Source organism: Rhineura floridana, chromosome 4, assembly GCF_030035675.1.
Source record: "Rhineura floridana isolate rRhiFlo1 chromosome 4, rRhiFlo1.hap2, whole genome shotgun sequence".
In the NCBI taxonomy this organism is placed as follows: Eukaryota; Metazoa; Chordata; class Lepidosauria; order Squamata; family Rhineuridae; genus Rhineura; species Rhineura floridana.
Window position 1 is genome coordinate 149,239,168 of NC_084483.1, and position 12,340 is coordinate 149,251,507.

A 12,340-nucleotide genomic window follows, 5' to 3' on the forward strand; every position below is an offset into this window, starting at 1 on the left:
TATTCCCACCCTCCATGGGTCAGCTTTGGTATGTCCCATCTGATATCATCTTTCCATGCACAGGAGAAGAGACATTTGGTCTTACCGTGAAATCGGTCTTCTCTGTGCATGTCAAAGATGATATCAGGGCCACTCCCTATGAGGGCTGGGCTGCCTTTATAAGCATGGTTAGTCCTGGAGCAGAGAGTGTATGAGTACTGTTGTCTTGTCTTGTTTGTGGCATCTATTGGCCTGATTTGGTGGGCTTGTCATCGTAAACTGAGCACGGAGCAGGCGCAGACCAGGAACGGAGCTACAGTAAAACGTCAGCAGTACTCTTTTGCCTTCAACCACTAGGTGGAGCTAGTTACCCATCTGATATCATCTTTGACATGCACAGAGAAGACCGATTTCACGGTAAGACCAAATGTCTCATCTATGATCCACCAATGGTTGTTAGACTCATTTAGAAACCTAACCGCTTCCTCTCACAAGGAGGCATTACTTCCTTCATGGACTCTGCTGATTGTTCCTGTGCTGCTACATGTTAAAAGCCAGAAAGGGCAAAGGCAAGCAAACACATGATAGCCCTACCCCACCAAGGTCTTGTCCACATAAGCCATCATCCAGTGGAAGTCATTCAGTATAATGGGACAAGATAGTGTACTGGTTGGCCACTGTGAGAACAGGATGCTGGACTAGATGGGCCACTGGCCTGATCCAGCAGGCTCTTCTTATGTTCTTATGTACTGGGCACATCCATAGGCTGAATTGTAGAATTTATTTATTTATTTATTTATTGCATTTGTATACCGCCCCAGAGCTGAAGCTCTCTGGGTGGTTTACAACAATTAAAAACATTAAAAACAAATACACAAATTTAAAAACACATTTTGAAAAAGCAATTTAAAAACACCTGCTAAAATGCCTGGGGGAAGAGGAAAGTCTTGACCTGGCGCCGTAAAGATAACAGTGTTGGTGCCAGGCTCACCTCGTCAGGAAGATCATTCCATAATTTGGGGGCCACCACTGAGAAGGCCCTCTCCCTTGTTGCCAGACTCCCAGCTTCCCAAGGAGTAGGCATCCGGAGGAGGGCCTTGGATGTTGAGCGTAGTGTACGGGTGGGTTTGTGTTGGGAGAGGCGTTCCATCAGGTATTGTGGTCCTAAGCCCTATAAGGCTTTATAGGTTAAAACCATCACCTTGAGTCAAGCTCAGAAGCATACAGGCAGCCAATGCAAGCAGGCCAGAATCGGTTTTATATGTTTGAACCATCTGGTCCCTGTTACCAATCTGGCCGCTGCATTTTGCACAAGCTGCAGTTTCCAAACCGTCTTCAAAGGCAGCCCCACGTAGAGCCCATTGCAGTAATCTAACTTGGAGGTTACCAGAGCATGGACAACTGAAGCCAGGTTATCCCTGTCCAGATAGGGACGTAGCTGGGTCACCAACCGAAGCTGGTAGAAGGCACTCCGTGCCACTGAGGCTACCTGAGCCTCAAGTGACAGAGATGGTTCTAGGAGAACACCCAAGCTACAAAACTGCTCCTTAATGACATACGAGTTGTGCTGGATATGAGCAACTTTATCCATTCTAAACGCCTAATAGATAAGTTGCAGCAAGTTGTTAGGGCATTTTTACATCACTTTTACATCAAGTTGGAGAGGGCCTTGAACAGCTTGGAAAAACTCCACTGGATACCACTGAGTGGTTGTGTTGGTGGCAGAAAAATATTGTTTCTTCACCACCATCACTACCATGGAGTATGCTTGAAAATGATATCTTGTAAGTGGTTGGATTAACTCAGTTTTGCATCCTCTTTTACTTGGGCATGCCAGGGATTGAAGCTGGGCATATCACTGAATTGTACCACTTCAGGTTTGGATTCATTGCAGATTTAGGCCAGGCCAGCTCCAATGATGCAATTTTGTGAAGTTGAAGCTCATCTGACATACAGTACTAGGCACTACCGCTCAGTGACCTGGATTTGAGAGAGACTTAAGCAAGGATGAGGTGAAGGAGCAGCTCACTGTGCACTTTTCACCTCAGATGTTTATTCACACTGTAGACTATCGCTCCAAAGAGAGGGGGAAAGAAACAATTGCCTAGAACTTTAAATGTCTCCCCATGGCTCCTGTCTAGCTAAAGCTGTTTTTTGTTCCTTTAGAAAAGCTGTTCAACAAGCCTAATAATTCCTGACAAGCGGGTTTTGCAGCAGTCATGCAGTTTTCACCTTTGATTTAATTATCCTTGTATTTCTCTTTTAAACATTGTAACAAGCCCTCTACATTTTTTCTGTGCATTTATCTTGGTTGTAAAATGTGTTTCAGGATGGACACATTTCTAAAACTAACTCCCTAATGACAGTATAAAATTTAATAGTTATACATAATGACTTGGATTCAAAGGGCCCCATGTATGAGCAGAATGTATGGGGGAGCAAAACACATGACCATGTACCATATTGTATACTATTCTGGATCAGGGGCACAAGGGCCTGCAGCACTGGAAGGGGGTGATCAGTGTCTTAGAGAGCCCACTGAAGGCAGCCTGCCCAGGGCCCCTCGAAATCTGGAGCCTGCCTGCTAGAGAGTATCATGCAGTGACCCTAAGGTTCTTGGAGAAAATGAAAACAAAATGCATCAATGACCAATAGAATTATAGCCATTTCTGGACTCCCGAAATGACTGCTTTCCACATCACATGTCTGAGGTGGCCCAAGTGATCCTCACTCTGAAACCTCTGTAAAAAATAGTGGGAAATCTTCCTTTCCTGTTTTCTTTTCATAGGCAGAAGAAATCATAAGGCAGGAGGTAGAGAAGAAGGAAACACCAGGTTTATATTGTTTGCTTGGGGATGTTCTTAAAGACCATTTTTACTATGAAAAAGCCTGGGAATTGTCAAACCACCGCAGTGCCCGGGCTCAGCGCTCTAAGGGTCTTCTCCACCTTCGCAACAAGAACTTCAGGGAATGTATAGAGTGCTTTGAGCAATCAGTGCAGATCAACCCCATGCAGGTAAGATAATACAAATTTTTAAACAATGTTGATGTGCTTACTTCTTAAGAGGTATGTGAGGGGGTATCCTTTCCATATATGAAATTCTGCCACGCTTGATTTCTATAATGCTCCAGAGGTCAGACTTTCCAGCCATCAAATTTCCACAGTGTGTGGAGTCTGGATTATCTCTGTTTGAATTTTGAGTGAGGAATTAATTTGAGATGCTCCCTGAAGTCTTGAACCCAAAGCCTCAAATTCCAAGCCTGCAGCTCTTCTGTCGATTTAACAGCTTCAGATTTTGTTCTCAGCCTATGAAGTGTTTCTCTGTTTACCTTGCTTCAGTAACCTCCTGTTTAGACTATTGCAGTGCACTACAATATGTGGGGCTACTTTTAAAAACAGTCCAGAAACTGCAGTTGGTCCAGAACAGGGCTGCAAAATTATTAACTGGGACTGGACAGTTTGACTATGTTGTCAACTGCACTGGCTCCCTGTCTGCTTCCAGGCCCAATTTAAATTACTGGTTTTAATCTTTTAAAGCCTAAACATAAAATAGTGGTTCCTGCATCCTTTGGGCATTTACAATATACAAATTAATTTAATTAATCCAGTTGGGGGTGGGGGTGGTGTTATTTTCATCCCTTTTTGTATTAAAGCGTCTCAAAGTGACTTACAATGTAACAAGAAACATTAAAATCAAATATAAGAACGGGAACAAAACCACAAAATCCCATGAAAAACTCCTCTTTTACATGAGATGCATGTGAGTGTAATTCCACAGTTAAAATATCAGTCAAAACTGCAGTTTCAAAAGTAGAATTAATTCTAACCTTTTATCACATCTCTTTGCTTTGTAACCTTGAATTCCTTGACTCACTTAATTGTATTTGAAGAGCTAGCAACATGGATCCATTTAAGAGCTGTGATTCTAGTTTGTGTTAGCGCACTATGAGGCAACACACTATGGAATCATATGTAGAAATATCTTAACTGTGAAAACAAAACAGGAATTCATATTGAGAATTGAGAATTCATATTGAGAATTGTTTGTTGCCCATGTGGCAAGTAATGGCCAAAAGGATTCAAGACATTCATATTCTTTAGCTGTTACTACTATTAATACCAAATCCAAACAAATAAAAAGTACCAATTATTAGCCCCGTTTTATCAGTCAGTAGCTCAAAGATTTAAACCACTTTTTTCATAAGATCAGACAGGAAGCTTGCTTCAGGTGAGAATTTCACTTGAAATGCTTCTCATGCTATATACCCTCTTGTCTGCAACTGAGGTTCAGGGAAATTGTTTGCTACCAGAAACAGCTCGCTGCATTTAGTGATTATTCAGAGCCTCATGTTTTTTTGCAATTGTGAGTGATTTGCCAGATCCCATTCCAACTAGCATAACTGCCTACGGAAGTCATGGTTTCTCTCACTCCAGCTTTTCTTTGCAATTGTTTCATTGCTAGGCCCTCTAAAGGCCTCCATCTCCTACAAAGATGATTTAAACATATTTCCTGCAATTCAGTGGCAGTACCCTTTCTTCCATGATAAAATTCATGTGTTTCCATAGAATCATTCCAATCCTGCCTCTCTCTAATTAGACATAGGCACAAAAACAAATCATTTTTCTTTTGGCAGAAAAAAATCCTGGGCTTTCAAATTTAGCGGTTTAAGATTACTCAGTTCTGTATTTCATAATTGGTATCAATGAATCATAGCACTCTTCTAACCTATGCAGAGATGTAAGATTTTGTTACATGTTATTTTGGAAAAAAACGAGGTAATTTAAAAAAAATCTCTTTCTACAGGACAGCCTAGTATATGGCACTCTGGTAGCAACCTAGAAGTGGCACTGCTTAGAGAGTAGCTTTTCTGTGTTTGGTTGGTGGCTGAACCTTTAAACTAATCTCCCAGTTCAGATGCCACAGGAACCTGTGATTTAAGAAACTAAGGTAGCCTGGTGCACGAGGGGAAGAGGGACTATTGAGACATATAGCTTGTTATCAGTCACACAAGCCATGATTTATTGGACCAGGATGGTTGCCTCTGAAAGAGGCCCTTCTGAATGCAGAATGTAATGTAAGTTTTTCTTTACAGAGCTTGAATTAGAATTAATAGTAGTAATTTGCCTTCAGGGACACCCAATATTCTTTCAGAAATTAATGTTCTTAAAATTAATCATGGTTTTATTATATCTATGTGACAAACAGTATTAAGTCAGTCTCAAAGAATGAAACAGTGCAGGATTGTTGTTTTTTATTAGAAGGTTTCCTTCTTTTTTTTAACCCTGAATAGTTAGTCAATGAAGCTACATATTCCTTTAGATTAAAATGCCATTCAAAAGTTATAGGATTTTTGTTAGAACTTATTCTTGGTCAGTTTTGTCTCCGTACTCTGCTCTGAGTTTCTCCAAGGACCACAGTCACATGAAGAATGCATTGTACAAAGTGGGATCTCTGAAGATACAGCTGTTGCTTCTCAGTGACTATTTCCATCATCACAGCAACATACTTATTGCCCTTTGTGACAATGTCATCACAGCCAAGAAGTGGCAGCTGTAATTGTGTTGAGTGTCCTGCAGAGACAAAGTCCAACCTGTGAATCGGCTCTTGGTGCCCCATCAGACATATAGCTTTACAATTTGTGTATATGCTTATTATATAATATACCTTAAGTAACTTTTTGCACAGTAAAACATGACCAGTTTTTAAGAGAAACACAGTAATTGTAATTGTTTGGTTGCTTGTTGATTTGTTTTTGTCTCTCCCACTCCCTTTCAGTTAGGTGTGTGGTTTTCCTTGGGCTGTGCCTACTTAGCTTTGGAAGATTATGAAGGTGCTGCCAGAGCATTTCAGCGCTGTGTGATGTTGGAACCTGATGTAAGTACAATAGATATAAGGTAAAGCTGGTGTTTTCGTATATTTTATTTAACAGTATTTTTCTTAAGCCGCTTTTGCAAAGTGGCTTACACCATTTCACTCTCTCTCTCTCTCTCTCTCTCTCTCTCTCTCTCTCTCTCTCTCTCTCTCTCTCACACACACACACACACACACACACACACACACACACACACACACACACACACACACACAAGGGTGAATGATAAATAGACTATCAATAAACAAGCCAGAAAGAACAAAATAAAATGGTATGATCTAACCAATAAAACAATCTCACAACTAAAGATGGAAATGGACTGCCTTCAAGTCGATCCTGACTTGTGCTACCCTATGAATACGGTTTTCATGGTAAGCAGTATTCAGAGGGGGTTACCATTGCCTCCCTCTAAGGCTAGTCCTCCCCAGCTGTCTAGGGCCTGCTCAGCTTGCCCCTGCTGTACAAGCCAGCCCCTTCCTTGTCTGTAACTGATAGCTGGGGGATAATTGGGCTCCTTGGGACTATGCAGCTTGCCCACGGCTGCACAGGTGGCAGGGCACATAATCCCTGAGCCACCACAACTAAAAGGCTAATGTAAAAAGATACATTTTCAGAGCCTTCTGAAATCAACACAGCATGTTAACATGATATAGATCTGAAGGGATAGTACTGCAAAATGATAGGACCACCATGGAAAAAACCCATTCCCTCATGACCACTCACCTCTCCAGCCTAGAAAGTGGGCATTCGAGGACAGTCTCCGATGCTGGGAGGTTCTTAGTATGCCATAATTTCTACTGTTACACTAATTTTATACCAGCTGACTTCAACAACATAAAAAACTGATTTGAGTATGGGCGCTGTTCTAGAAATTAGCATATTCCTAATGCCCATGAATTAGCCAAAGTTAAGCGGAGTAGCAAGTACTTAAAATTCTCCTGCCAAAATCAGCAGGACAAAATATCTGTTTGGATTTTGCCTGTTGACTGGTGTTTTAATTTGAACAGTCACATTTTTATGAATGTTAGAACTGTTGAAACACAAGATTAATGTTTGCAGATAAAAGCACAAATTTATGTTCTCGTTGTTTAAATACTTATCCCTACTACTGTAAGTTAACTCCTTTTTTTGTTTGTTTTGACTACAGAATGCTGAGGCTTGGAACAATTTATCAACTGCATATATCAGATTAAAACAGAAGTAAGTACATCAAAAAGATTAGTAGCTGCTGCTTCCAAAGTAAACAGTGCTGGTTTCCTCTCTCTCCAGCTTTCCTCCAGTTCCTCCCAGCTCCTGGACATGCTTCCCTTGTGATCAACTTTATAATCACCTCTAGTACAAGCTTCCCATTTAGCCTCCCACCATGAGTATCATCAGAAAGTTAGAGATGGTATCATTGAAAAGCTTTTGAAAAAGAAAAGCTGCTGTTTAGATTCTCTCCAACCCCACCACCTCCAGAGAGTTGCAATATAGAATTTAATATACAATTAATTACAAGTTATGTACTGACTTCACCACGCCTTTAGATCTGCAAGGGCGGCCCTGCTCTGCATCCTGTCTGTTTACAGATATGAGGCCTACAGGACCAGATGGCCAGGCTTTCTCTGTTGTAGCATCCACACTACATCTAGTCAAGTACATGTGGCCCCACCCAATGCTCAGAGAGGAGTTAAGGTGCACATATGAAGCACAAAATTTAAACGTTTAATAAACATATATTATTAAACCAATATAAAATCACTACTGGAATTGTACATGTGGTATTGAATCAATGCCCATATAAGGTGAAATGCAAGCCTACCCAGACATGTAGATGTTGATGTGTTTCAATTCTTTGAGTTTATTGCTGTTTTAATTGTCTTTTTAAAGTTTTTGCTTGTTTTTAACTGTTTTTATTAATAATTTTAGTGGCTCTTGTAAACTGCTTAGAGGCTTCTTACAAGTAGGGATGGGGTTCGCTGCATAGCTCTGATCCGCTTGTATTCTGATAGTCCGTCGTTTGATCCCGATCTGCTCTTCTCCCCCCCCCCCGCTTGCTCTGGCACTTGCCAATTTGACCTGCTGTGTGTATTTCTGGGGTGATTCGATCAGGGGGGGTTGGTGGCAATTTTTTTCATAATTTTTAATGTAAATACTTACGTAAATGATGATAGTATTTGACGTGGGGTTTTGCCAACGGTGAAAATTGTGTAATTTTTAGGTAGCTTACGTAAATGATCACAGGGTTCCACCTGGTTTTCCCACCTATTTACATGTCAATGAGGCAGATAATCACCTTTGAGTCTGTCTCTTGCCTTGGGCTAACTGATATGCTGCTTAATGATTCCTCTCCCTTTTGCTATTCACTATTCTCGAATAAGTTTGTCAGCAGTACTGCATTATCATCAGCACCATTACTAGTACCACCTTGTATGTTTGTACACACAAACACACACAAACACACATTTAGCACAAAGAGAGAAAGAGATGGCCCTTGGTCAGGACAGCAGCAGTGAAAGCGAGTCGAGGGCAGGGTGGGTAGCGTGGGTCAGTCTCATCATCATAATGTTTCCCACGCAAAAGGATGGAGGTTCAGAATGTTCTGAGATGTCTTGTTTGAAAAACGTGAAATTGCAGGATGATTTGACATATATTGATGACATATATAACCTAGGGCAGACCAGATAGCCAATATTTTTTACATTATATTGTGATAATAATGCCATTTTTTGGTAATGTATAATGGACAAATGGCGATCGTTATCATACCTGCAGTTATGAGTGCAGCAGTTTTGATTATGAAGATAATTACTTAAAAGGGGAGGGGATTAAAAAATATTTCTTATTGCAACCGCGGCTGCAAAATCTGTGCCAATTATGGACACAGCCCACTGCAAGAAATTGGTCCTGGTCTGAAAGGATAGCGAACTGTAGAATTCAGTCGGAAGCTGGTATCAAGTCCGATTTAGCAGATATTCTCCCCCACCCCTACTTACAATCAAGTGGTAGATAAAATTTGTTAAATAAATAAATCTGAATGTAGTCTCTTTCTAAACAAATAATATGGCTAATGATGCATAATGTTTTCAGCTATTAAAGGGGAAAGCTGACAGTTTTAGTACTAGGTTCGTGGTAGCAGATGGTATCAACTTGCATAATACACCAATTGTTTCCTTCTTCCTAGAATGAGCCATTAATAAATCTTGTGAAAGGATCTGATTTCTTAGTTCTATATGCTTGTTCAGCTTATGTAATGATGTCTGGGATGAATACCTTTTTGATAATGCAGTTCTTTCAGAAGTTTGGTATCATAAGTAAGTTGTCAAGATAATTTTTGGTTGCTTGGACTGTGTCCCATTAATCTTCTAGCAAAAATAATGCAACTTTAAAAAGGCAAGAAATAAAAAAGGAGCTGTTTGTGGAGTTTTTTTAACTGCTTGATATTTTGTTTTCCTTGCATTACAGTGAACAATTTCTCTGCTTTCTGGAAACAAATTGAAAATGAGAAAACCTACAGGGAGTTCACAAAGTTGTGGGCACAGGAAACAAATTGCCAAGAAAGTGTATTGAACCAAAAGCCATAAATTAGTTCAAGAGGTCCTTAGACATATTTATGGAACATACAGGCTGAAAGATGCAGTTGCTACAGAGACTGCAAGGAATAGAAAAGAGATGTAAAGATATACAAGCTTGTTTGTTCAAGTGTCCTTTTCAGAACTAATGTCTTTTCAGCAACTTGCAGAGTTTATGTAGAAGTATCCTGGAGAAACTTTATAACCACTTACCAACAGGGGGAAAAAAATCAGACTGGAACTTTTATCAGACTAGAACATCTTATGTTGAGGCTATATAGGTTTCTGAGAAGGCTCGTTTTTAAGTCAGCAAGTAGATTTTTTTTTTATCCAGAGACTGATGATTAATCTGATCCCTTTGTCCTCCCGTTCACACCTCACTAAGCAATTTCTGGACTCTTATGTACCAGTCCTGAACCAATTCAACTGTTCCTTTAATTGGAATGACTTCCCCTTCTTGCTTCTCCCCTCAGTTCATTTAGCTTACAGAACAAGACTTGTGAAATTTCACCGGGGGAGGGGTTGTTCTAAAAATTGTGTTCTATATTTAGTGTCTGGTCACAGTTTCTGTAATTTAAAGTTACCGTTTAATTTTACATCCTTGCAACAAAATCAAGGGGATTTTTTTCACCATTTAATCAAGACTTAAACCATACAGTGCGAAGGGGGGAGAGAGAGAGAGCTGTCTATGCCAGTGGGATTAAAATATCATTGGGAACTTTTTTAACATTCTGACTGAACAGTTAGGAATAGTAGGTGGCAAATAGCATAATGAGCACTGTAAATTAGAAGTCTTTGTTTTTCATTCTGGCTGAAAGAGGCATACACGATTTGGCCATCTTTTAATGAACAACATTCTGTGCAAAACATTGTTTTTTACTTTAGCTAGTTGTAAAGGAAGAGTGCAATGATCTTCCATAAATTCTGGATTGGCAGATATTTCACAGAAGAAATGCATAACAAAATGGAGTGCTTGTGTTTTTTTCTCCCTGGTAGAAAAGATTTCAAGGAACCTATTCTGTCAGCTTCTAAAAAAAAAAAAATGCAACAGAAGAATTGTAGATAGACCATTTTGATTATGTCCAAATCCTGTTATGGGACAATCTAGAACCCCTTCATAGAGCCCCACATCATGAGAGCTGCTTCCCTGTGGAGCAGTCTCACCCAATGCTGTCTGTTGAATGTGAACGATGCAATGATGTGGGTGTTTTCTGTGCAGTTGGCACCCTCTCAGACAGGTGCTAATTTTGGGGGCAGGGGGCATCTTAATGGTTGCATTCATGTGCTGCACACATAACAGGGAAGTAACTCTCATGTCATTGTCATTCTGTGTGTAGGGGAGCCCTGCCGACAGATAACAGAGATAAAACTTATGGTGTGAAGTGTGCTGGTATAAAGAGAAGGGAATAATCTATCTCTTATCTCTCTCTGTTTTAACATTTAATTTTTTACCAGAATCAAAGCATTCCGGACCCTTCAGGAAGCTCTCAAGTGTAATTATGAGCATTGGCAGATTTGGGAAAATTACATTCTCACCAGTACAGATGTTGGAGATTTTTCAGAAGCTATTAAAGCTTATCACAGGCTTATGGATTTACGAGAAAAATATAAAGATGTTCAGGTGGGATATGTCTGTTTTATTCAAGTGTCCACTTTGAAATATTTCTAACATCTTACAGTGAAATTGCAAGACACCTCTGTTTTCTTCTATATAAATGACAAGCCAAATCAAGACCTAATGAAAATTGCACAGCCAATCCATCCCTAGCTATGATGGCATCTTTTTGTCCTAACTCAGTAAGAATAGAGGTACCTTTTCTTCATCCTCCCTTCTACTCTGAGCCCAGCATCTTTTACATACCCTTGGAGTAGAGCAGGAATAGCCAACTTTGTGCTTTCCAGATATTGTTGGACTATAGCTCGTGTTAGCCTCAGCCAGTTTAATCAGTTGGTAGGGATGACAGAGTTTTAGTCCAACATCTGGAGGGCACCATCTTAGCTATTCATGGAGTAGAGGAAGACATGGGAGCTTTAAAAGAAAATTCCAGCCTTCTTTATATTGGACTTAAGAGGAAATCAAGACATTTTGGCCTTCATGATGTCCTCCCCTGTACACCAGGTTTGGTGGGCCATCAGTTTTTTTGGACAGGGAACAATATTATGTTGGAGCATGATGCTTCTCATGAGCTGCCAGTTGGCATTCCCTACCTTAGATTTCTGCTTAGCCTGAATGTTTGGGCAGTGTGAATAGATGTTTTAGTCAGTAGCATGCATTAAGGAATGTTACCTGAATGAATAAAACATTTAAATATCACCATAGTTTTCCTTTTAAAACTTTTGTTCAGGGACAGTGAAACTTCAAAAATAGTGGGAAGAATTAAAATCTGCTCTTGGATTTTCAGAAGTTCAGACTTATGGACATAGCCTAATGCCCTCTTTCAATGAAATAAATTTGTGGTGGATTATCTCCTTTCCCAACAGATTCCTTGCTGCATTGCATTCACTAGTTGCTTTTTCAGATAGTGGATAGGTGCCACTGATTATCCCAGTTGACAGGGAAATATGGACAGTTTTAATAACTTAAGAAAAACCTGCTGGATTAGGCCACTGGCTCATCTGGTGCAGTATCCTGTTCTCACAGTGGCTAGTCACTTGCCCATGGGAAGCCCACAAGCAGGACATGTGTACAAGAGCGGTTTCCAGCAACTGGTATTCGGAAGCATATTGCCTCAGACTATGGAGGCAGAGCATAACCCATCATAGCTAGTAGCTACTGATAGCCTTATCCTCCATGAATTTGTCTAATCCTCTTTTGAAGCTATCCACGTTGGTGGCCATCACTGCCTTTCGTGGGAGCAAATTCCATAGTTTAACTATGTACTGTGTGAAGAAGTACTTTCTTTTGTCTGTCCTGAATCTTCCAACATTCAGCTTGA

At 40.3% G+C, this 12,340-nt stretch overlaps 1 protein-coding gene across 1 annotated transcript in view; it reads left to right on the forward strand.

The window, feature by feature from the left end:
• TTC27 (tetratricopeptide repeat domain 27) overlaps positions 1-12,340 on the forward strand; it is a 166,777-nt gene that overhangs the window by 132,937 nt on the left and 21,500 nt on the right. Inside the window, exons 13-16 of the mRNA XM_061624749.1 lie at positions 2,768-2,995; positions 5,757-5,855; positions 7,001-7,053; positions 10,860-11,025. Of these exons, the coding sequence (XP_061480733.1) occupies positions 2,768-2,995; positions 5,757-5,855; positions 7,001-7,053; positions 10,860-11,025 (546 nt within the window). The remainder of the gene's footprint in view (positions 1-2,767; positions 2,996-5,756; positions 5,856-7,000; positions 7,054-10,859; positions 11,026-12,340) is intronic.